This window comes from Scyliorhinus torazame, chromosome 16, assembly GCF_047496885.1.
Source record: "Scyliorhinus torazame isolate Kashiwa2021f chromosome 16, sScyTor2.1, whole genome shotgun sequence".
NCBI classification, from domain to species: Eukaryota; Metazoa; Chordata; class Chondrichthyes; order Carcharhiniformes; family Scyliorhinidae; genus Scyliorhinus; species Scyliorhinus torazame.
In genome coordinates, this window is record NC_092722.1 from 42,456,517 (window position 1) to 42,481,701 (window position 25,185).

At 44.0% G+C, this 25,185-nt stretch overlaps 1 protein-coding gene across 3 annotated transcripts in view; it reads right to left on the reverse strand.

The window, feature by feature from the left end:
• vps13d (vacuolar protein sorting 13 homolog D) overlaps positions 1 to 25,185 on the reverse strand; it is a 333,180-nt gene that overhangs the window by 255,127 nt on the left and 52,868 nt on the right. For all 3 annotated transcript variants that reach the window (XM_072478413.1, XM_072478411.1, XM_072478412.1), the window contains exons 13-22: positions 24,661 to 24,791; positions 23,442 to 23,520; positions 22,636 to 22,815; positions 21,488 to 21,618; positions 16,419 to 16,551; positions 10,727 to 12,955; positions 10,139 to 10,296; positions 8,360 to 9,394; positions 7,098 to 7,188; positions 1,153 to 1,279 (exon numbers count right to left, since the gene is read on the reverse strand). In XM_072478413.1, coding sequence (XP_072334514.1) covers positions 1,153 to 1,279; positions 7,098 to 7,188; positions 8,360 to 9,394; positions 10,139 to 10,296; positions 10,727 to 12,955; positions 16,419 to 16,551; positions 21,488 to 21,618; positions 22,636 to 22,815; positions 23,442 to 23,520; positions 24,661 to 24,791 — 4,294 coding nt within the window. The remainder of the gene's footprint in view (positions 1 to 1,152; positions 1,280 to 7,097; positions 7,189 to 8,359; positions 9,395 to 10,138; positions 10,297 to 10,726; positions 12,956 to 16,418; positions 16,552 to 21,487; positions 21,619 to 22,635; positions 22,816 to 23,441; positions 23,521 to 24,660; positions 24,792 to 25,185) is intronic.

A 25,185-nucleotide genomic window follows, 5' to 3' on the forward strand; every position in this document is an offset into this window, starting at 1 on the left:
TTGTGCATCAGAGGGCAGGGTCTACATGCACTCAGCACTACTGTATAGGTATTTGGGGCGGCATGGTGGCACAGTGGTTAGCACTGTAGCCTCACAGGGACCCAGGTTCAATTCTGGGCTTGGGTGACTGTGTGTGGAGTTTGCGCTTTCGCCCGTGTCTGCATGGGTTTCCTCCGGGTGCTCTGGTTTCCTCCCACAGCCCAAAGATGTACAGGGTAGGTGGATTGACCATACTAAAAATTGCCCGTTAGTGTCCAAAGATATTTAGGTTAGGTGGGGTTACAGGGATAGGGCAGCGAAGTTGCCCTAGATAGGGTACTCTTGCCGAGGTCCCAGGTTCGATCCCGGCTCTGGGTCACTGTCCGTGTAGAGTTTGCACATTCTCCCCGTGTTTGCGTGGTTTTCACCTCCATAATCCAAAGATGTGCAGGGTAGGTGGATTGGCCACGCTAAATTGCCCCTTAATCTAAATTTAAAATTAAAAAAAAAAAAATAGATAGGGTGCTCTTTCCGAGGGTCAGTGCAGACTTGATGGGCCGAATGGCCTTCTTCTGCTCTGTAGGGATTCTATGATTCTAACAAGGTGCACAAGCTGTGGAAAAGTAAAATAAATTCTTTTTAAAAGTACAAATGCAACATGAAACTCAATTCCAGGTGTACTAAAGATATTTTACTTGAGGCAAAATAAATTTTTACGATCAGTAGCAGTTTTTTTAATATATGATAAGTCAATCAGGATTTAATAGCAGCTGTATTTTGTCCCCTCAAGCACTCATGCTCATTACAATCCTCCAGCTGCAATCTTTTCTTTTACATTTTTTGTTGCCCGCACAGTTCTGGTGTAGAACATTGTGAAGTCAAACAGGAAAAATTTGACCTCCCTTTTAAACCATTCTCTGTCTGGGACTCTGTAGAACGAATGGAACGAATCTTTCAACTTCCTGCAGAATCACAGATATATCATAGCAGTTATTTAAAGACTGAGAGCTGCTCTTCTTTCATTTCGCAGCTTTGGACGACAAAATGAAATGCCAAAACCCAACCGGAGATTTTTCTTACTCCTCCATTTTATTTGCAAAGAACGCAGAAAGAATAGTTATAGCTTTCTATGAATAAGGTAAAAGTTAATAAAAACAACACACAAATGCATACTTGTAAATGTTGAACACAAGTGCCTCTTTGCCGCTAGTGGTAAAACGTTCCCTGTAAAGTTCTCCATGAGGCGTCAGGTCACTGAGGGAAAGGCTGCCAAGACTGCCTTGTAGAGCAAAGTCCCCATCTGCACAATATAAATGTAGTCACAATGAGCAAACAAGACTAACTGGTAAAACAATTCAGAATAAGAAGAAAATCTGATCAGCTTCAATCATATACAAACGAATGAGAAAATCAGACACTGAGCATACTTACATTACATATTTCAACATTAGTGTCAGAGGGGTTTGTGGAGGATAAATTTCTCTCAGCTTCCTCCCTAGCTATCGAACATGGATCCAGGGCAGTAGTATGATTACTCCATTCTCTATCCACTAAGGTGAACCTCCAGGTTAACTCTGCTACCATTAAGAATTAATAGTTTGGTGTGTCGGAAGATCCGGGAGTCCAGGGGGTGAGAGAAGCCAATGTTTTGGCTTTTGCCTCCCCGATAGCCCGGAGATGGATTTTGTTAGGGTGGCGAGACTCAGAGCCCCGAAAGCGTGAGTGTGGGTGAGTGACCATGCAGAATTCCTGAGGCTGGAGAAGGTCAAGTTCGCTCTGAGGGGGTCGAGATTTGCTGTGGTGGCAGTGGTTTTGGGGGGGGGGGGGCAATTTCAAATCAGTTCTTTAGTAGAAACACAACAGTCATACGGAAGTGGTCAATAATGGAAGACTAATACTGACTGATAGGAAAAGTTATGAGCCCTGAAACATTGTACTTAAAGTTTGCAGGAGAATATTGATGGAGTATTTAAGATGCTCATGTACTTTTAACACACTGCAGAAACCTAGTAAGTGGTTTACCAAATATTAATTACTTGTTTGCACATAGCAAGATTCCTCAAAGGGCAATTAGATGAACGATCAGCTAATCTATTTTTGGTCATGCAGTGGAAGGAGGAAGGTTAACCAGGATACTGAAAACACTCCCTCGTCTTCTAGAAATAGTGCCACGGGATCTAACTGAACATTCAGGCAACACTGAGGTTTAATGTCTCTTTAGAAAGGTGATGATGACGCTGCAGCACTCCTTTAGTACTGTAATAAAGAACCAAACAAGCTTACATGCTCAACATGAGATGGGCTTGAATCCAGAGGCACAGAGGCAAGAGTGCCTTCTAGCTAACAATACAATAGACTTTGAAGTGGGCTATTGTTGGGTAGATTACAAACAACAAGAGCTCAAACTGCAATGAGTAGCTTGGCCAGCTATTCTGTTTTGCTGATGTCAGCTGAAAGAGGAATGCTGGTTAAGATACTAAATGGAAGCTGTAATTATATCAACTCCAATCGCTAGCGAATAATTCTATTTGGTTTCCTCCTGAAGTTCCCATTAACATAGAAGTCAGTGTCCAGAAAATTAAGTTCTGTACACATGACATGGCAGCAGCTTGGAGTAATGGGCCAGGAAATGCTATGAGCCCTGATAAAAACCCAAATATAGTCCTAAAGATCTGTTCACGAGAGCTAGTCTTTTCATTATAGCTATTAAATTAGCATTTACCTAACAACATGGAAACTTTCCCAGCCATGGCCTATCCACAAGAAACCCTACCAATGACCACCCATTAGATTACTCCAAATCACTGAACTAATGGCAGGAATCATCAAAAGTTCCTTCACCCCACCACAGGTTCCACTAGAACCATTAAGCTCCTGACTTCATTGCAGTTCAGCTCAGATATGGATGCAAACACAAAGTCAAAGGAGAGGTAAGAGCAGCTGCCTTTAATACGCAGGCAGCATTTGACCAATGCACCTTGAAACACAAGAGATTACCATCGTTATAGGCGTGTTATTAGTGCCCTAAAGCATCACTGCGTAAGTACCTCAGGAAAACATTCTCAGCCCAATAATCTTCAGATACTTCATTGATGACAGTCCCTCTGTCCTAATGATAGGGGTAGATCTGATTACTGATAATTCCAGTGTTCACGTTTCTGATAATGAAGCACTGCATGCTAGTCTACCGCATGACCTAGATAATATCCAGACTTGGGTTGATATGTACTACATAACATTTGCACTGTGTAAGTGGCAGACAATCACCATCTTAAAGTCCAGCCATATCCCCCAAAGTACGATGACACCATCACTGCCGAATTTCCCACCAACATTTTGGGAGTCACTGCTCTTAAAAACATGTGAGTCAGCCATGATATTCTATGATATTTACACTGGGGCTACGAACGCAGAGTTGAGGCTGGACGCACCGCAGCAACTAGCTTGACTCCCGATTCCTCAAAGCTTGAATAGGCACCTGGGAAGATGGTGGCACCGTAGCATTGTCGCTGGATTAGTAATCTAGAGGCCCAAGGCAATGCTATGGGGGCCAGGGTTCAAATCCTGCCACTACAGGTGGTGAAATTTGAATTCAATAAAACTCAGGAATTAAAAGACCGATGAAACCATTGTCGATTGTCGTAAAAACCCATCTGGTTCACTATGTCCTTTAGGGAAGGAAAGCTGCCGTCCTTACCTGGTCTGGCCTACATGTGACTCCAGACCCATGGTTGGTTCTTAACTGCCCCCTCAAGGGCAATTAGGGATGGGCAATAAATGCTGGCCTGGCGAGCAATGTCCATGTCCCATGAACGAATAAAAAAAATAAAAAAAACGCCAAGGTGTAGTAGATTCTTAGATGCTAATCACAAATGGGTAAACCAATTGGCAGATTAGCTTAAAATACAAGGTCAAAATTGTCAATACATTTAAACTGATGTAACAAAAAATCTCATGTTTTCATTAAAACAACTAATTTTAGAATGATTTGAATGCACTTTGGGACAGAGGTTTGCTAAAGTACAATTATTTTTGTCCTTTAATACATTTTCTCAATTGAAATCGTAACCAAGTGGTTGGATGACACCTAGTGGTAGAACATTACAAGTTGAATACCCATATTGCACACGGACATCAAGTAAAGTCGCCATAGTCCCAGATGACCATAGGCTACTTTCCCCTTTGAAGAGCAGAGCTGACTGGTGTTGATTTAACTGGAGGATCATCACACCTCAGGCGAGGGATAAGGTTGAGAAGGCAGGGCCTTCATGAATAACCTCAGACAGTACGGGAACTGAACCTGTTGGCCTTGTTCTGCTTCACAAACCAGCTGTCCAGCCAACTGAATATTTCATTGTGAAGTCAATGTGCATTAAACTGCATGCTGCTCCTTGAGAGGAATACAGAGATTTCTTGGCACCAACATGCCTAAACTGATAGCAGTGTGTGTTTCAGGTGATCTGCTTAGTCAGTAGAATGGAGCAAAGAGAACTGATGAATAAATGGTTTGGTGAATGTGGGTCAAGATGATCATGTTGCAGGAATATTTACCCTCCTGGCATAGTTTGGGACAGGTGTTGTTTGAACTTCCTGGAATGGGTGCAAAGATATCCTGTTATTTGTCAGTCCTGGTAGGGGGCCAAATGTCTCTCATTTTGATTAGGAAATACAGCTGTTTCGGCCACATGTGTTGCCACTGGGGGTTGCGGGAGTGGGGGGGGGGGGGGGGGGGAAACGATTTTAAAGAAAAATCATTGAAGGGATCAAGGGATGGGGATTTCTGGTTAAGTCAGCATTTATTGCTCATCCCCAATCGCCCTTGAGGTGGTGGTGAGCTGACTTAACCCGCCGTGGTACACCCACAGTGCTGTCAACGAGGGAATTCCAGGATTCCAGTGATAGAGAAAGATGGCAATATAGTTCAAGTCAGGGTGGTGTGTAGCTTGGGAGGGAAACATCCAGATGGCGGTGTTCCCATGGAGTGACAGTAAAAGGGGAGAATCTACTTCTTCACAAATAATTTTAAAAACAGCTCCTCCACGCAAGACTGGTGAACTATAAATCAACTAGTGCAACAATTGGAAACATAGGGAAATATGCCCTCGCTTAACTAATAGATTTTTGCATTGAAGATGGGCATTCAACCCATCAAATTTTTGTTGGTTCTTTGCTAGGCCCATCAAAGATTTCTCTCAATAATTCTGCATCTCCCCAATTTCAAATATTTATCCAATTTTCCCTTCAGAAATACTATGGTTGCTGCCTGACCTACTCTCTGGTAAAGCATTCCATGTTCAAACAACACTCTACAGAAAATAAATCCTCTTAACTTCTTAATGACAATCTTCAATTGATGGTCCCTGATCATCAACTTCCCATTCAAGAAGGTAGTCTTATCTCATTCACTACCAGGACACTTCTACTAGAACACTTCATTATTTCAGATATTTTTGTGAAATCTCTTCTTAGCCTTCTATACTCCAGTGGAAGTACTCCCATCATCTCAAGTCTCTCCTCACATCTAGAATATCATTCCCCCTTGGTATCATGGTGAATTAATACTTTATACTACTCTGATTTTAATGTCCTTTCTATAAAACATTCCCCAAAATGCATACAGTGCATTATTTAAATGGAGAAAGACTGCAGAAAGTTGAAGGGTAGGATTTGGAGGCCCCCATGCATAAATCACGAAAAGTTAGCATGCAAGTTTAGTCAGCAACAGGGAAGGTAAATGGAATGTTCGTCTTTATTTCAAAAGGAAAGGGGGAAGTCATGCTAAAATTATACACCGCACTAGTTAGATCAAACTTGGAATACTGTGAACAGTCTTGGTCCCCTTATCTAAGGAAAGATTGGAGGCAGTTCAGAGAAGGTTCACGAGGTTGATCCCGGGTATGGAGTGATTTTCTTATGGGGAGAGGTTGACTAGGTTGGACCTGTACTCATTGAGTTTAGAAGAATGAGAGGTGACCTTATTGAAACATATAGGATTCTCAGGGGGCTTGACAGGGTCAACGCTGAGAGGCTGTTTCCCCTTGTGGGAGAGTCTAGGACGAGAGAGCATAATCTCAGAGTAAGGGGTCACCCATTTAAAACAGAGATGAGGAGGAATTGCTTCTATCAGAGGGTAGTGAATCTGTGGAATTCTTTACCGTAGAGGGCTCTAGAGGCTGGGTCGTTAATTATGTTCAAGGCTGAGATAGACAGATTTTTAATCAAGGGTTATGAGGATGGGGGGGGGGGGGGGGGGGGGGGGGAGAAGGTGGACTTGAGGATTATCATATCAGTCATGATCTCATTGAATGGCAGAGCAGACTCGATGGGTCGAATGGCCTACATCTTATGGTCTAGCATTGTAACTATGACCTAACTCTTGCTTGCACTGATAGAATACATTCTGTTTACAAACTGTGTATCAGACTTGGCTTGATTGGTAGTGCACATGCATGAGGTTCCAGGTTCAAGCCCAACTCCAGAACTTAAGCACAAAAATGAAGGCGGACACTCCAGTGCACTGCTGCGAGAATGCTGCAATGTTGGAGGTGCTGTCATCTGGATGAGTAGGGATCCTGTAGCTCTTTTGCCAATTATTTTACATTTATGACCTCTGGTTAAAATCCCATTTGCCAGAGGAAACATTTTCTCTCTACTTGCTACAACAAAATCTCTGCTGATACTGTATATCAGATTTTTTTTTTGAAAAGCCTCATGGAATATCTTCTGACAGTGCTTATACTTACAAATTTTGAATTTTAAGTTTGCCTACAACTGGCATCATCAGTTTCTCTTTCTCGACCTTTCTGAAAGAGTTAATTAATAAGGGGTTGTTTTTATGTTGTCGCTGCTACTATTCCATAAGTAGTATTGAGGTCCATGGTGGGTGTATTTATTCCTGGTTAATCAGCTGATGGATAAGAAGGGTGGGTATCTTAGCTCAAGTAGGCTGCAATGCCAAACACTGATCTGTTAAATTTTAGTTATTAGGCAACTTTACATATATTGCATTTAATTACACCTGCAATGAGTGATTGCACATGCTGAAGATGCCTTCACAATATATGCATATTTAATCCTGATTCATATTATATTGTACTGCTGCCGGAATCAGTACTCACCTATCAGTGCAAGATGTGCTACCAGTTTGGACACATTGGCTTTGGCAAGTTCATTTGTCTTCTTATTCAGCACCAGAGACAGCGAGTGAACCTGAGAGAGAAATAGTCAACACATTCATGCCAGGATATAATTACAGGAGTTTCCAAGCTTTTGTATTTGAGGGCCCCACATGAACATTAAAAATGCATGCTGCCATTAATTTGCTTATATAATCCTTGGTTAAGATGAACAGATCCCGGTTTCTGATGCAGGATTTGTCAATTAGGTGGTAACTGGAGTCAACAGTCTCTCCAAACTTGGAGGCAAACCAAAATCAAGCAGGGCACAGCAGCAATTTAAAAAATAAAAGTACAAGGAAATCGGGGCAGGGTTCAAGACCCAAATGGCCAGGGCTGGGGGCTGCAGGTTGGACGCTGCTAATGTAGTGAATCAGCCAGAGTAAAAACTGCAAATGAATCACATTGAGTGAATATAGGATTATACCATGTGAATGGGAGAGGCAGCAACCACACAATTCCTCAACCTCAAACAAAAGCAAGCTCAGCTGCACTGATTGAATTCAAGGGGAATAGGCCATACAAATAGATTAATATCCCTTGCATTTATGGGGCATCTGCAGCTTTCCATGACACCCTTAAAAATATATTCGGAAATATTATGCAAGTTGCAACGGTCGGATCTGCAACCGTATTTATGGGCAATGTAGAATGTCTGACAGCTGGTGCTTTGGACTGATTCTGCACCACTTTCTTATGCTACGACCATTTACATGAATCAAGGAACACCCATCAACTGAACTGGCAGTCTTAACCTGTGGAAGTGGGGTGGGGAGTTACTCAGAACGGAGCCCAGCCTAGGCTTCAGCACACTGATCAGCTGACATGGAAAAAGATATCAATCAATTTCCATACAATGATTGGTTGCAGAAGTGCCACTTGCATCTAATGTTGCCATGGTTACAATTGCAGAAATTACATTTAGCGACTCCATTCCTGCATTTGCAGCTACTCACTTATTAGTGGGCAGGCATATTATTCTCTGATCCAGAAATAATAGGTTGAAAAAGATTGGCCCAATTGTTGTCCAAAATATGTTTAAAAATTAAAATTTTTGGTCAGCCTTTTTTAAAAAATGTGCCAAAAGTCAAAGGCAAGGAACATTGCAGATACATTTGTATTTAAACTATGCACAACAACTAGCATCCCTGTCAATTTGTTACAGATTAGCTCATGCGCATCTAACAAGTAAAATGCAAAATAACCTTCAGATCCAACTTTGTATTTACTGGCTCCTGGCCTGCCCCAGGTAGAGCGCCTGCTTCATCGGATCTTGTCTGATGCTGAAGCTCCTCCACTGAAGGTTTCAAGCCATGGTTGTTGGCCGTTGAGCCAATCCCAAAGAAATCCAAGATCATCACCCAAGTCTGAAGTGTGATCAGCACATCTAAGCAGTTGAAATCCACATCCACATTCCTGTTGATATTGCTGTAACGTGTGGAAAATTCAGGATGCTTCTTATCCACCAGGAAAATATTAATGTGCACTAGTGAATCGTCAAAGTTTGTTCTGGTACAGTGCACCCTGGAATTTTTCAATGTTGGGGATGGTGGAGGTGTCAGAGGATACTCTGCGTCTTTGTCTACTTTACGTTTTCTGCGTGTGGTGGTCGGCCTCTGGTAAAACTGGAAGACATTTTGTGCCTCTTCCATGTGGGCTGGCAGAGATCGCGGCATCTCAGGATATTCGATATTGGAGACAGATGGACAAGACTGGGACAAATATTCCTTTTGGGTGAAACTGGATGGCTTTGGTGCCCCTCTAGACACCATTAAATGCTTATACTTTGAGTCTGGGTTCTTTTCCAGCAAATCTTCCATTAGCAACGACCGCAAAGCGATCTGAATAAAGAGTGTATGAGGTTGGTCTTTACTGAACTCAACTTCAAAGTCTTGAAATATTAAGCTAACCAAACCTTGCGATTCCAGAGCGAGATCCCCACACAGTTGGACCTGTAGCTCGGAGATGCAGAAATTAGCATGAATTTGGGTGAATGATCTTGAGTCTGGAATTAGAAAATCAACTGGTGTTGACGGATAGCTCACTTGGCCAAAGAGCCCGCTCCCGTTCCACTCACGTTGGAGGTCAGAAAATTTGGGGCTTCTCAATGTTGAAGAAGCACTGTGAGGTTCTGGCGTGGCAGTGGTTGAACTATGCGGAATTTTGCTTAGATCCTCATTGTACGTCAGGTTATCCAGTGTCTGTAGGACCTGTTCATAAACGTGTTTTGCTAACATTACCTGTACAACAATGAAACAATCATAGGTCATTACATTTGCCCTAGGTCCTGGGATAGCATGCAGTTGCAATGTGTCAAAACAGTCCCACTCATTTTGAAAATAGGGGTGTGAGAAAAACCATCAATATGAAGTATTAGCCCTCATTGTCCAGATGTTTTTTTAAAATGTATTTATTTAATTAAGGGGGCAATTTAGTGTGGCCAATGCACCTAACCTGCACATCTTTGGGTTGTGGGGGTGAAACTCACGCAGACAAGGGGAGAATGTGCAAACTCCAGACGGACAGTGACCCAGGGCCGGGATCAAACCCGGGCCCTCAGCGCCGTAGGCAGCAGTACTAACCACTGTGCTGATCTATGAGGCAGCAGTGCTAACCACTAGCCACCTTATGATGCTTTTTAGGGATCCACAACTAAGTGGTTGAGTTCATGGGTGGGAATGTGGCGGGAGGGTTAGAGTTGGCGTTTGTATGAACAAGCACCTTACTGAATGCAAGCCATGAAACCATTTCAGGGAATAATTATCGAATGAACCTGAGAGATTACCAGAGGAAGACACAAAAATTGTAACCCTGGCTCAAAAGGTAGTGATGGAATCACATTGTGCCGCGAGTCAGTCTCTAATTACCCAGGAATGGGAGCAGACAATTCAATATAATCTTGTGTTTATGAGCCTGATTCAATGTGACGAGAAAACTAGTCACAAGGACAACCTGCAGAAATCAGTACGATCTTGCTGCTTTACCTTAAGAGGATTGACAAACTTTCCCTCGATCTTCATCTTACTGGTGGTCTCGAAGGAATCTGGAGAATTTACGACTGGGAAAGACAACCCTGGATTTGGCTCAACTGGAATTTTTTCCAAGACAAACTGGATTGTGGTGTCATTCAGTATATGAAAGGCTGGAAAGAGTAATTAATAACATAAAGGTAGTATAACATTTTCCAAGTTATACACTGGTCTTTAACTAGAACTAGGTGTTCCTGACTTTAATACTTGCTTTAATGCTGACTTTAATACTCGCTTTTCAAAATGAAATCACAATTTTCTCCCCAGATTTCCACGGATGCAAGGCACTATGCAGTACCAGGAAAACCATGATCATTCCATGCATAAAAAGTGATTATCAGTCAAGGAAAGGCTCACACAATCTAGTCTTTACCTGCCCTCACCCAATATTTAAATGTAGCATAAACCATCCATTGAATCTGGAAGCTTATTAATCTGCAAAGTTCATATCCACAATGGGCAGCGTACGCCTCAACTGAGCCTTCAGGGAACTGACTTCACTCAGCGTTGGCGGGTATAAAACAAAAATGACCTTGAACTGACCTTGACCCTTGTGCACAGAGTCGAAGAAATCTTGTCGTGTGAAGTGCATTTCTTCTTGGCTGGAGGCACTGGCAGCACCCGAACCTGACCGAGGGGATTCACTGGCATCTGGCCTGCAGCTACGCATGTTGTTATTTAGGGAATACAGTTTAATGTCTTTAATTTCCACCTGCAGCCAGTTTTTCCCAGAATCATCCTCACCAGTCTCAAAGTTCTGGATGGAAGTCCGGCCCAAATGCCCCACCAGCAACTCAGAGCTTCCGGGTTTTCGTGGGATTGCGACCACTGGCGACTCGATGTTGATATTCAACATTAGTTTTACTGGGCTGTGCTGAGGAGATTCCATCCCACCATCTACATCATCTTCAATTTCAAAACCAAACATTTCCCGTGATTTCCGCGGTTTCTCGAAAAGCAAGACCATCTCGCTGTACTCTGCCGTTTTGTTCACCAGAACAGTGGAAACTTTGGAAGCTGCGCTCTTCAACATGCTTTGGAAGTTATCTTCAAGTTCATCCATGGATAAGGTGAGCTCTTTAAGAAATTTGGGTGAATGGTTATAATGTAAAGATGCCATGTGCAGACTCAGCAAAAACTCTTCCTCTGACAGTTCAACAAACTTGAAGCTCAGCGCTTCACTGTGGTTCACCTCAGTTTCAGATCTCATGAAGACAGACCGGAAGAAACCAAAGTCACTTACTGCCTCATATGCTTCTGTATTTCCAATGCTTACCACAAAATGGTTCTTTACTTCATCTTGGGTCAGATCCACTAACTGAAGGCAGCCAAGGGACCCATGCATTTCAAATCGGCTGCCCATGGAAACATTTACCTTTGTGCCATTGATACTAGCCGTAGCAATTTTTCTCCCCAATTTCTCACCACTTGCAAGTCCAACTGTCCGGAGGAGCAGCACATTGAGTCGATGGATTTCTACTGCCACCTGTGTGTTCTGATCGTAGGTAGACTGAACAGACTCTCTCTCCTCAAAACTCATTGCTGGATCAATAAATGAAGGCTGTGGACTTGCATCCTCTTTACCCTTTGGAAAGGACTTCTGAAGGAAGCCAATGAGTTCTACCATAGTTTCTGGGTTAAGGATAATGTCCAGGTTATTGACTTGCAATGACATGACCTGTAATGAGCTGTCTAAGTTCATAGAAGGGCAGTCAGAACTCACAAATTGATATTCCAGTTTGATTAGGACATCCTGATCCTGGGCAGGAGAGGACACAGGCACTTGTGCTCCCAATGCTGAAGAGTTATTCAATGTGCTTTTATTCTTATCCAATGAGGTACCATTTGCTATTGTAGTGACTGAGGGTTGAGGAGAGGCAGGAGATTGTGCCCCACTGTCTCGAAGACTGCCTGTGGGAACATCAAAACTCAAGTTTTTGTGTGAAGCCATCAGCAAGTCAAAGTCTGAGCCATAGGTCTGGACCGTGTCCACCAACAGCAACCCATGTACGGTTAATGTCACTTCATTGTCATAGGGCCTCTTTACAAAGTTGGAGTTGATGCCAAAAACCTTCAACACAGATATATATCTTCCACAACTCTCAACCCCCAGCTGCATGTAATTAACTTTAAACTCTGCCAGGAGGAGCTTAGACTCAACCAGTACCTCACGAGTATGCTGCTCAAGTGACATTACACTCTGTGTCAGAGACATCTTTGAATCCAGCAGCTTCCCTCGGCTATCCACTTTCTTAAATATTTTTTCTCGTCGCAGAGGCTGTTCACCTAATTTCTGCTGGACATCAGAAAAGGTCACCCTTGACAAAAAATTGCGCAATGCCGTGATTTTATCCTCATTTACGTGTATTTTAAGCTCAGGCAAGGTGCCAGAAAGCATGGCACCAGGATGATTTGGGTCAGAGGTGTACATTAACCGGCGTTCTAGTTGCAACAGCACATTAAATTTCTCCACCACATGTGTTGGCCCAACCTCACTGTCCTGAGCATGCTTCCAATTGTCCTGCACACGCCCAACCATGATCTGCATGTCCATAAAGGACAGTGAGTATTTCTCATAAAGCTTCTTGTTAATAAAATGTTGCTGCAATTGCTCCTCAGTAAATCCTAATGTCAGGAACTCTGGGTTTTTTGTTGCAGGATCAGCGTCAGGCTCTGTAGGAGGGCTGTTGGGCGGCGTGGCTAGTGGTGTCTTGTACTCATCATCACTGATCTCTTCGTCGTGGACAACATTGGCTCTATCTTTTGGGTCATCTGTAAATACAAAGAATGAAATTAAGGTGGTACTGATTTCATTGAAAATTGACAACAGTTTTCACGACAGTGAATTGATGCTGGTTGTAGGTTCACATGGTGAGGTTCAGGATATTGATAAATTTTAGTTGTGTAACTGGCATTATTGCTGTAACTAACATTAGGGAGGGTTCAGTTATATGGAAAATTAAAAAATCAAAGTTAAAGGAGAAGGCAGGAGTGCAGGTTAATGGGCAGCATGGTGGTGCAGTGGTTAGCACTGCTGCCTCACAGCACAGAGGACCCAGATTCGATCCCGGCCCTGGGTCACTGTCAGTGTGGAGTCTGCACATTTCCCTTGTGTCTGCCTGGGTTTCGCCCCCACAACCCAAAGATGTGCAGGGTAGGTGGATTGGCCACACTAAATTGCCCCTTAATTTGAATAAATGAATTGGGCACCAAATTTAAAGTGCAGGTTAATGATAAGGGCTTTAAACTAGTTGAGAGGTGGGGGGTGGAGGTGGGGGTATCACGCGCACGGCGCGGGTAAGGAGTGGTTAGTAAAGTTTCCAGAACAAGTAATAGAAAAGAGTATGGAAAGCGGGAGGAATCTAACTTCAGGTACAGCAGAAAAGGGACAAGTTTGAGAACGGGGCGGTCAACGCAGGACTGAGGGTGTTATACCTAAATGCACGCAGTATACAAAACAAGGTAAATAAGCTTGTAGCACACATTGAAATTGGTAGGTACAATGTTGTGGACATTACAGAGATGTGGCTGCAAGGGATCAGGGCTGGGATCAAATTACAGACTGTTTTTAAAAAATAATAATTTTTATTAAAGGTTTTCATAAAATATCAATAACAAAATGAGAAAGAAAAAACAACCCAACAGTGTTAAGTACAAAACATAATCTAAAAAAGCAACCCCCCAAACCCCTCCCCCCTGTACATAAATAATAAATTAACATTAACACCCCAACTTAACACAGCAGGTGTATACACCCCCTCAGACCCTCCAGTGTAAATAACATAAACAAAAATAAACACCCCCTCCCCCCTCCCCCCCCCCCCCCGAGCTGCTGCTGCCATTGACCATTGTCTATCGTTCTGCCAGAAAGTCTAAGAACAGTTGCCACCGCCTAAAGAATCCTCTCAAGGCAAATTTCACCCTCTCCAAATTAATGAACCCTGCCATATCGCTGATCCAGGATTCCACGCTTGGGGGCCTCGCATCTTTCCACTGAAGGAGAATCCTTCGCCGGGCTACCAGGAACGCAAAGGCCAGAATTCCAGCCTCTTTCGCCTCCTGCACTCCCGGCTCCTCTGCCACCCCAAATATTGCGAGCCCCCAGCCCGGTCTGACCCTGGATCCTACCACCCTCGACATCGTCCTCGCTACGCCTTCCAAAATTCCTCCAGCGCTGGGCATGCCCAGAACATATGGGTGTGATTTGCCTCACCCCCAAAGAACCGGCTCATCCTTGTCCCGGTCATGTGTGCCCTGTGCAGCACCTTAAACTGTATGAGGCTGAGCCTCACGCACGAAGAGGAAGAATTCACCCTCCCTAGGGCATCTGCCCACGTCCCCTCTTCGATCTCCTCTCCCAACTCCTCCTCCCACTTACCTTTCAACTCCACCGATCTCCTCTCCTCCTCCTGCATCACCTGGTAAGTTTCCGAGATCTCTCCCCACCCCCCCCCCCCCCCAACCCCCTCCCCCCCTCACCCCCGAGAGCACCCTGTCCTGTACGGTGTGTGGCAATAGCCGCGGGAATTCCACCACCTGCCGTCTGGCAAACGCCCTTACCTGTAAGTACCTGAAGGTGTTCCCCGGGGGGAGCCCGTACTTCTCCTCCAGCTCACCCAAGCTCGCGAACTTCCCGTCCACAAACAGGTCCCCCAACTTTCGTATCCCTGCCCTGTGCCACCCCAAAACCCCTCCACCTGTTCTTCCTGGGCGAACCGGTGGTTCCCCCGTAATGGGGTCCACGCCAATGTGCTGGTCTTGGAGGGGCTCCAGAGAAGGTTTACTAGAATAATCCTGGGAATAAAGGGCTTGTCATATGAGGAGCAGTTGAGGACTCTGGATCTGTATTCGATGGAGTTTAGAAGGATGTGGGTGGGTGGGTGAAATCTCATTGAAACTTACAGAATACTGAGAGGCCTAGATAGAATGGACTTGGAGAAGATGTTTCCATTAGTGGCAGAGATTAGAATCCAAGGGCACAGCCTCAGGCTTAAGGGATAATCTTTTAAAACCGAGATGAGGAGTAATTTCTTCAGCCAGAGGGTGGTGAATCTGTAGAACTCATTGCCACAGGAGGATGTGGAGGCCAAATCACTGAGTGTCTTTATGACATAGATAGATATGTTCTTGATTAATAAGGGGATCAAGGGTTATGGAGGGTAGGCAGGAGAATGGGGATGAGAAAAATATCAGCCACGATTGAAGGCGGAGCAGACTCGATGGGCCAAATGGCCTAATTATGCTCCTACATCTTGTCTTATCGATGTTATCTGGAAAATCTGTTTTGCCTCTAATTCCGGATTTAAGTGTAGAATTCTTCCACTGAATTTGTTTCTAATCTCAGTTATAGTACCTTTGGTTGACCTGATGGCTGAATTGATAAATGTCCTGCTCACTGATCTTGAGTTCAATTCCCCGTGTGTTGAGTTAGCCAATTTCAGTTTGGGTGGAAGCAAGTCAAAATAATTGCCTAGGTTGATGGGGAGGCACGCATGGAGGGAGAATGATAATCAGAGTCTCTGTTCTTGATCGCCATCAAGTTTAGCTGTGAAGCGACTATCCGAGCTAACTCCTGAAGAATGATCACTTGGATGAAGCACAAGATGGCAGCCAACACTCACAGAACTATAGTCAGAATGAGTAACATTTTTATGGAAGAACAACTGAGGAGAGGTTCAAAGGCACTCAGTGGCTGATCAGGGTGTACGGCATCAGGAAGGGGGGCCTTGAGAGCCAGCCTCCTGCCAAATCTCTTTCCCTGCAAACTCCCTCCTGCCGTCATTCACTGTGCCCAAGTCCTTGGGTGACCCTCAGCCTTGTGTGGTATCATACCAGCAACAGCCACTACCCTCCCTAGTGGCGCTGCTGAGCAATGAAGAGCTGCTTGCCTCTGATTGGCCAGAAGCTCTGTGGGTGGGACTTCCAAGCCCAGGGACCTCGATCCCGGGGAAGGATTGGCACTTAATTTGGTGGGACTTCTCGAAAAGCGGTGACATGGGCTCTCCAGCTGGTGGGAGTCATCCCTGCTCACCTCCATTAAATACTGCCCAGCATCTGACCCACAAGCCACTGGCGGTAATATGGCAACAAACGTAGCTGATCACGTGGATAGCTTGCAAACCTGTTAAATTGCACATCCATACACAGAATGTTACCAGAAACTGAGAATGATTCTTACAAAGGACAAATTTATTAGTTACTGTAGTTAATGATGGCTTGACTGAAGAAATATTACCTCCAAAATTAGTCAGCAAAATTCGACCCAGATCCACAACTACCAGCACAGAATCTGGGGATTTGAAATCATCTGGAAACATCACCTGAGGAGCAGAAATATCTAATTTCATCATCCAGCGTTTGTCGTTTTCCTACCGAAAGAAAAAGAAAATTGCCATGATTAAATTTATTAGATAGTGCTGTTACCTTCCATTTCCTGTCGCTGAAATCTCACTGACAGTGTCAGTAATTATGGAAAATTCCAAGATGGTTCATAATTTTATGCCCAATTCTTTGTATGATCGTCTGAAGCACAAGTTGGGTTACTGATGCCTTGATTGTCCGTAAGTCCCCCATAATGCAAATTTGGTCTCCTGAGTCCTGCTGACAACACAGTACCTTGTATTTGTAGTTAGTACCAATCCACTTTCACTTTGCCGGAGTCAGAGACAGATTGAGATTCAATCAGGGAACCAACAGTAATATTTAATTCAGTTTCTTTGGTTCCCTCCTAAAAACAAAATGCTTCGCAGCCCAAACTTATAGGATCAGTTCCATACTATGGTAGCTGTCCCTACCCAGAACTGACTCATTATTAGAATATGCCCTGCACGTTTTCGTGGAACTAGTACATCATCGCAGGAGGGACAAAATTATCCTGGTAATTTGGAATGCGCTTCTAAGGAGCCTTGGTGAGTTTCTGCAGTACATCTGTAAATTATACACATTGCTGCGAGTCGGTGGTGGAGGGAGTGAATGTTTCTGGATGAGGTGCCAATCAAGTAGGCATCTTTGTTTTAGATGGTGTCAAGCTTGTTGAGTGTTGTCGCAGCTGCACTCTTCCAGGCAAGGCGAGCGCAGGGTGGCACGATTGCACAGTGGTTATCACTGTTGCTTCACAGCACCAGGGTCCCAGGTTCAATTCCCCGCTTGGCTCTGTGAGGAGTCTGCACATTCTCCCCATGTCTGCGTGGGTTTCCTCCGGGTGCTCTGGTTTCCTCCCACAAGTCACGAAAGACGTGCTTGTTAGGAGAATTGGACATTCAGAATATTCCCTCTGTGTACCCGAAAAGGTGCCGGAGTGTGGTGACTAGGGACTTTTCACAGTAACTTTATTGCAATGTTAATGTAAGCCTACTTGTGACAATAATAAAGATTATTATTATTAAATTACACTCCGGACTCGTGCCTGGTGGTGATAGTGAAAACGCTTTGGAGAGTCAGGTGGTGAGTCACTCACTGCGGAACTTCCAGCTTCTGACATGCTCCTGTAGCCACTGCATTAGATGGTCCAGTTGAGTTTCTGGTCAATGGTGACCCCAGCATGTTGATGGGGGTGGGATGGAGTTTGATGATGGCGATGGTAACCAGGGTGCTGGTTGGGAAATGGTCATTGCCTGCCACTTGTGTGGCACAAAGGCTATTTGCCACTTCTCAACCCAGGCCTGAATGTTGTTCAGGTCATTCTGCGTGGAGGCACCGATTGCTTAAATAACTGAGGGATTGCGTATGGAACTGAAACTGTTCAGTCATCAACATACTTCCCCACTTCTAGCCATATGATAGGGGAAATTGATGAAGCAGCTGAAGATGTTTTAGACCTCAGCTGACATTCAGAAATCAGGATGTTAACCTTGCCACTCTCTTTTTGTTTGAATGATAACTAATACAAATGCTAACTTCAGTTACTAGACAAGAGTTTGGTTTAGACGATAAGATTTCATCAGCCTTAAGAGCGAGCTCTTTGTGGTGCATGCGAGGGGTCAGAAGAGGCTGGAGGAGCTGCCGCTCAAGAGGGTGGAGGAGTTTCCGATATTTGGGTATCCAGGTGGCCAAGAGTTGGGGGGTTCTGCATAAGCTCAACTTGGCGTGGTTGGTGGACCAGATGGAGGAGAACTTTAAGAGATGGGACGTGTTGCCACTCTCCCTGGCGGGCAGGGTGCAGTTCGTTAAGATGAGGGTCCTCCCTAGGTTCTTGTTCGTGTTCCAGTGCCTGCCTATTTTCATCCCTAAGGCCTTTTTCAAGTGAGTGAGCAAGAGCATTATGGGGTTTGTATGGGCAAGTAAGACCCCGAGGGTTAAGAGATTGTTCTTGGAGCGCAGTCGGGGGGGGCACTGGTGACGGCACTGTTGCCGCTACCGCCGACGCGGTATACCATGGGCCCGGTGGTGGTGGCGACATTGAGGATCTGACGGCAGTGGAGACAGCACAGGGGGGAGGCGGGGGCCTCAATCTGGTCCCCGATACTGAACCATAGGTTTGCACCGGGCAGGATGGATGGCGGATTCCTAAATTGGCATCGGACGGGAATTAAAAGGATGGGGGACTTATTCATTGATGGGACTTTTGCCAGTCTGAGGGCGCTGGAGGAGAAATTTGGGTTACCCCGGGAAATGTCTTCAGGTATAAGCAGGTTAGGGCGTTTGTGAGGATGCAGGTAGGGGAATTCCCGCTGCTGCCTGCCCGGAGCATACAGGACAGGGTGATTTTGGGCATGTGTGTCGGGGAGGGTAAGGTCTCGGCGATATACCAGGAGCTGCAGGAGGCGGAGGAAGCTTCGGTGGAGGAGCTGAAGGGCAAGTGGGAGGAGGAGCTGGGTGAGGAGCTGGATGAGGGCCTGTGGGCTGATGCCCTGGGCAAGGTTAATTCCTCCTCGTCTTGCGCCAGGCTCAGCCTGATCCTGTTTAAAGTGGTGCACAGGGCGCATATGACAGGGGCGAGGATGTGTACATTTTGTGGGGTAGAGGACAGGTGTGTGAGGTGTTCGGGGAGCCCAGCAAACCACGCCCATATGTTCTGGGCTTGTCCGGCACTTGCGGGTTTTGGAGGGGCTTCGCAAAGGCTATGTCCAAGGTCTTGGATACTCGGGTAAAACCGAGCTGGGGGATGGCAATATTTGGGGTGTCAAAATCGTTTAAGGGTTAGAGGATTAAGTTGCTTTGTTTGTTGGCGTATTGCCCTTTTTATTTTTCTTTCGTATATTTTCTTTCCTTTTTGGAGTGTTTTGTAAAAATTATTGAAAAACTTTGAATAAACATAGTTAAAAAAAAAGATTTCATCAGCCTTACCGGCAAAGTTCTGGTCAATCAGGACTCATCTGTGCTTGACTTTTAACTATTAAAGTCGTGGGCAAGAATGTTAACCCTGCTCTGAATATCAGGATATAAATTAAGCAGGGCAATGACATTAAACAGATTATTTATCTGACAAAACAGTCTGATTTTGAAAAACTGTTTTTTTACTTCAGGACTAGACCTCAGGTACAATCACCATTAGAGTTTTAAGTCAGAAACAAAGACGTGCGCAGGTCACATTAAAAATTGTGGGGCAATAATGCAATAACGTTTACAAACTATAAGCATATGCCATATGATTAGACACTGTATGATTGCATATTATGTCATAAGGTCTCCAGAAACAAAGCCAACCAAAGGTGGCAACGCAAAGTAAATTATAGTCGCACAGTACAGAAGAGGCCCTTCAGCCCATCAAATTTGCCCTGACAAATCGACACTAATCCCACTTCCAGCACTTGGACCATAGCCTTGAATGCAATGACATCTCAAGTGCTCATCCGCGTACTTTTTAAAGGCTATGAGGTTTCCCGCCTGTATACCCTCCCAGGTAGTGCATTCCAGACTCCCACCACCCTCTGGGTGAAACATTTTTTTCCTCATACCATCTTCTACAGCATTCAAATGACAGAATTACACAGTACAGACACGTTAAAAACCCTTGACCTACCTACCTAATCCCATTTACCAGCACTTGGCCTTGAATGTCATGATGTGCCAAGTGCTCACCCAGGTCCTTTTTAAAGGATATGAGGCAACCCACCTCTCCCACCCAGTGCATTGCAGACCGTCAACACCCTCCGGGTAAAAAAGCTTTTCCTCACATCCACTCTAAAGCTCTTGCCCCTCACCTTAAAATGATGCTCCTCATTATTGACCCATCAACTAAGGGGAACAGCTACTCTCTATCCACCCTGTCCATACCCCTCATAATCTGATACACCTCAATCAGGTCCTCCCTTAGCCTTCTCTGCTCTAAAGAAAACAACCCAAGCCCATCCAGCCTCTCTGCATAGTTCAAATAGTGGAATTTGCTTCCCCAGAGAGCAGTAGAGGTCGGGTCAGAGTATATTCAAGGCTGAGGTGGACAAGCGGACTTTTGACCACCAAGGGAGTCAAGGGTTATGCGAGTCAAGCGCATGGTTAAAAGTCAAGGCAGAAAGTGGAGTTACGACCACAATCATATTTTATTGATCTTACTGAATGGAGTGGCAGACTACTCCAAAATGGCCTACTCCTACTTCGTATGTCCTTAGGTAGTATATAATACCGAGCTTGGGTTTAAAAGCCTTGGATTATCGAGATGAGGAGAAAAAAAAAAAGAGGCCAATGATTTCACAGTTTTGAGGTCCTTGAAAAGAGTTGAGATAAAGGGTGATGAGTCCTTGGGATAAATTTTACGATATAGTGCTCCTGCACCAGAAGTTTGCACGACAAGAATGCATGTTGAGAATTCAGGCATGTATCAACAAGACATACATCGATGGCACGATGTTGGGGCAGCACGGTGGTGCAGAGAGGTTAGCACTGCTGCCTGCAGCGCTGAAGACCTGGGTTCGATCATGGCCTGGGTCACTGTCTGTGTGGAATTTGCACATTCTCCCCTTGTCTGCTTGGGTTTCACCCCCACAATCCAAAGGTGTGGAGGTTAGGTTGATTAGCCGCGCTAAATTGCCCCTTAATTGGGAAAAAAATAATTGGGTACGCAAATTTTTTTTTTATTGAAAAATAAATCGATTAATTTTAATTGAAAGGAAGCACTGTAGGTTATGGATTTTGAATAAGCACTCCAACTGACAAAGTCTGCTACACGATTCACCAAATCGTAAAATGTATCCCTTAATTTCAAAACAATGCGTCTGATGAGAAGTGTTTCTGAGGCAGTGCATTTGGAATACAGGTGGAGCAACGCTGCAAGTCATTGCTTATACGTTCCCTTCAAGAATTAGCGTAGTAATTTAAAAAAATTACATGATTTGGTTCATTCATGCAGTATGCAACTGTCCAACTTACAATAAACTCGCCCACCAGTAGCTGGTCGATGGTTTGTCTGATCTCCGCTTTGGTTTGCATCTTTAGTTTGTTGTATTGTCGCCGGGCAGCTTCTGCTACCCGTAGCTCCAGTTCTGACTGATAGCCAAAGCCTATGGAAGTGAAAAAAATGAATCCATAATGTAATTTCAAGATATATTTGTGCTAGCTCCGGGCCTTCCTGCCTCAACCTGGCGAGACCGCGCAAATTAGAGCTATTTTACATGTCATTGATGGGCAGAACGCACTGTTCACTAGCCAGCAAGGATGTTCCAGCCCACCCAGTTGGGAGTCTTTATGGTGTGAATTGGTGCAGGTATTAAGGAACTTGGATCTGGTGGCTTGTGGGCCGAGGGGCTGCAAGGTGACAAGTACCGTCCCAACAATCCCCACCAGGGTGCCGAGGGGAGTTCTACATGGAGGTGGGGCCAGGGGGGCTTGGGCTAGGCTGGAGTGTCTCAGGTCAGGGGTCATCCGTGGACTGGGGCTCGTTGACTGCTCTCCCCATATGGAGCCATTGAACCAAGGTTTTCTCATAACAAAGTGAAAGTGTTCTCACCTGTACCCCTAAACTATTTAAAGTCACTTAGTATCTCAGAAATACACATCCCTTATCAAAAAGTGAAAGTGCCCTCGTCTCTAACCCTAAACCCTGTCAGTCAATATGCCAAGTTTAAAGGTCTGTAAGATGAGAGTAATAGTGCTCCCTAAAAGTGGTGGAAACCTTTGAAGTGGATTTCACAGTCAATTTCATTGCCCTTTAAAGCATAGAAATCTGTGTGTATGGGTAGAAGGCTGAAAGTTTTCAAGTGGATTGTTTACATTCAATTTCACATTCCATTGCCTGCTGAAAACTTCTTGATTGACAGGTTGAGGCAGTTTCAAAGGGGAGAATAATGTTGTTTATTTTTCTAGCTCTGCAGGGGTCCATGAACTCAGGGGGGGTTCCTAACTGCAGTTTTCTTATGACTCTGCCTCTTTGCTCTCAAGTGCTTCCTACAAAGTGCAGCGACTGATTTTCCCGCTGGCGGGAGCCCTTAGTCGGTTTGGAAGGATTGTGCCCACTGTAAAATAATTCTCTATCTGCCCATTTGAAAATATTTTTGAATTTACTTCTTTTCTTTCCTGACCTGAGGTGTGCACTTTTCCCTTGTAGAAGAAATCTGCAACTTTCTTGATAACTAGAGGGTTATAGATGATGTTCAGAGGCCGAGTGCTGACTTCCAATCTCCTCTCATAGTTACTCCGAGCAGGATTTTTCTCATAAATCATTTCAAAAACTGGTAGCATCTTACAGAGAGAACCAAAAGCTGTAAAATATAACAAGCAAAATTAGACAAATTGCAAAAAAAAGGTCGCATCTTGGGCAATATGATGCTCACAGCTTTCCTCTAGCATTAGTGCCTTCTCCTTATCATGGAAATTGGCTATAATAATCGCTTTACTGAATACCAAGATGCAAAATTCTGGATAATGAAAACCCTCAGCAGCCCCAATACCGAGGCACTCCTACTGCTCCACCCATTAAAAATCATTGTGTTGAGTTTGTTAATTCAAGACCTGTTGGTTTGTTTTGATTTGTGATTATGTTTGTTGTGTGAAAATATAAATGCCTCAATAAAAATATTTTAAAAAATTAAAAAAAATTGTTGTGAAGAACTAAAAAGAGAAAACCTAACATCATCATGACATAATTTTTGGTTTAAATTCATTTACTTCCAGGTCAGGGTCACATTGACTTTCTTCCCATACCCTTCCCTCAAGACAACTCTGGATGGGGCGTGTCTAAGTAGAAGCCTTCCTGGACTAGGCTTAAATTGGCCATGCCTGGTACCTAGTTTTTGATTGTAAGTGGCCTTCATCTATGTTTCTCAGTAATAAAAAAAAGAAAGTGCTCCAGCATAATGCCTCAAAGTGCTCCAGCATAATGCCTCACCTGAATGCATACCGGCCGCATCAGACAATGTCGAGCGCATACCCAACGTTTGAGATAAGCTTGCAGCAGCATCTTTTTCCTATTAAAACAGAGAGGAGTCACATACAGATTAGATCCTCCACAGAGTTCGGTTTCCTCAGCTACAAATCTATTATTACCTTCAGATAAAACAACAGGAGTTAATTCAAATCAAATTAATTATGTCTTGCAGAGGCACTTCACTTCTCTCCCCCAGGAAAAGCACACCATTGGAAATACTGAGGAGGACTATTTTTAAATAAAGCTCAAAATAAATGGAAACATTTTCACTTGTATTCTAACATCTGATCCTAGTCTGGTCATTCGATAACATCTTCTGAGCCAACCCAACATTGGCAGACCCAATATATTCAGCTACAACCCATGCAGTACAATAAAATCAATGTAAATGATCAAAAGAATAATTTCTGGGACAACTGCATATATAACTGTCTTGCATTAATGCTTTTCTCAGCTAGCATTTTTAAAAGACAGCATGAGCCCATAAGTGCACTAATCGTGCATTAACCAGTAACCTTCATCATATAGTGACTTTAGCATAATTAAGCAAGCTGAGACTTTTCAGAAAAGGAGGTGCAGAAACCAATAGGAGTGGGGAGGAAAAATACAAGAGTCACAGATATTGCTATAAATTTAGGTTTAAGCAGGCTTTTGGAGATGAGCTGAGATAAGACAACAAAAAAGGAATTCTGGTCAGAATTCCAGACTATGGGGTTGAGTAGCCAAAGATGGGAGGGACAAGTTACTTTGTATTGATCAAAAGAAATTCAGGAATGGAGATACCCACGGATCCATGTGCACAAATCGTTGAAGGTGGCAGGGCAGGCTGAGAAAGTGGCTCCGGAGACATACAGGATTCCTGGGCTTTATAAACAGTTATTGAGAACAACAGCAAGAAAGTTATGATAAAGCTGTCTAAATTACTGGTTTGGTCTCAACTGGAGTACTGTGTCCACTCTGGTCACCACACTTCAGGAAGGATGTGAAGGCAATGGAAAGGCTACAGAAAAGATTTACAAAAATTTACAAGTCCCAGGCATGTGGGGCTTCAGCAAGTGTTTTGGAGGCAGATTCAATTATGGCTTTCCAACGGTTGTAGGGTAACTATCTGAAGATAAATAATTTTCAGGGTTACAGGGAAGTTATAAACTCCAGCACAGTTGACAATGTTGACACCTACCGGTTTGGGTGAGACAAGGACAGGGAATAAGGATCCTTGTGTAGCCAAGTCTCGCAGGAACAAGCCTCCCAGCTGCACTGAGAGCAGTGAGGATTCTGTGCGAGGGGAGGATTCCACACCGATTTTCACACCTGAAAATGTCATAGAAAGTATTGTAATAACTTTCTCCCACCTCTGAATTATACAATGTTTCACAGCAACACATTTCTGCACTTTCAGAACACCAAGAGGTTCCTCAATGTAAACTGGATGAGATGTTTGTCAGATATCCCAATGTATGACCAATCCTCCTACTCCCCCAGTTTTCTATTCTGAGCTAATAACATTTGCTACTGTTTTTAAAATTTACTATTCTGAAAAATGTTGGGACAGGAGAATTGATGGCACAAATAGAAGTACACACGTATGATCTATTTGCCATTACGGAATAGTGGTGGTAATGCAAGACATGGTATAAAACAGGAAATTAGAGGTGCATTAACAAGGGTAATACAGTAATCATGGGGGACTTCAATGTATATATAG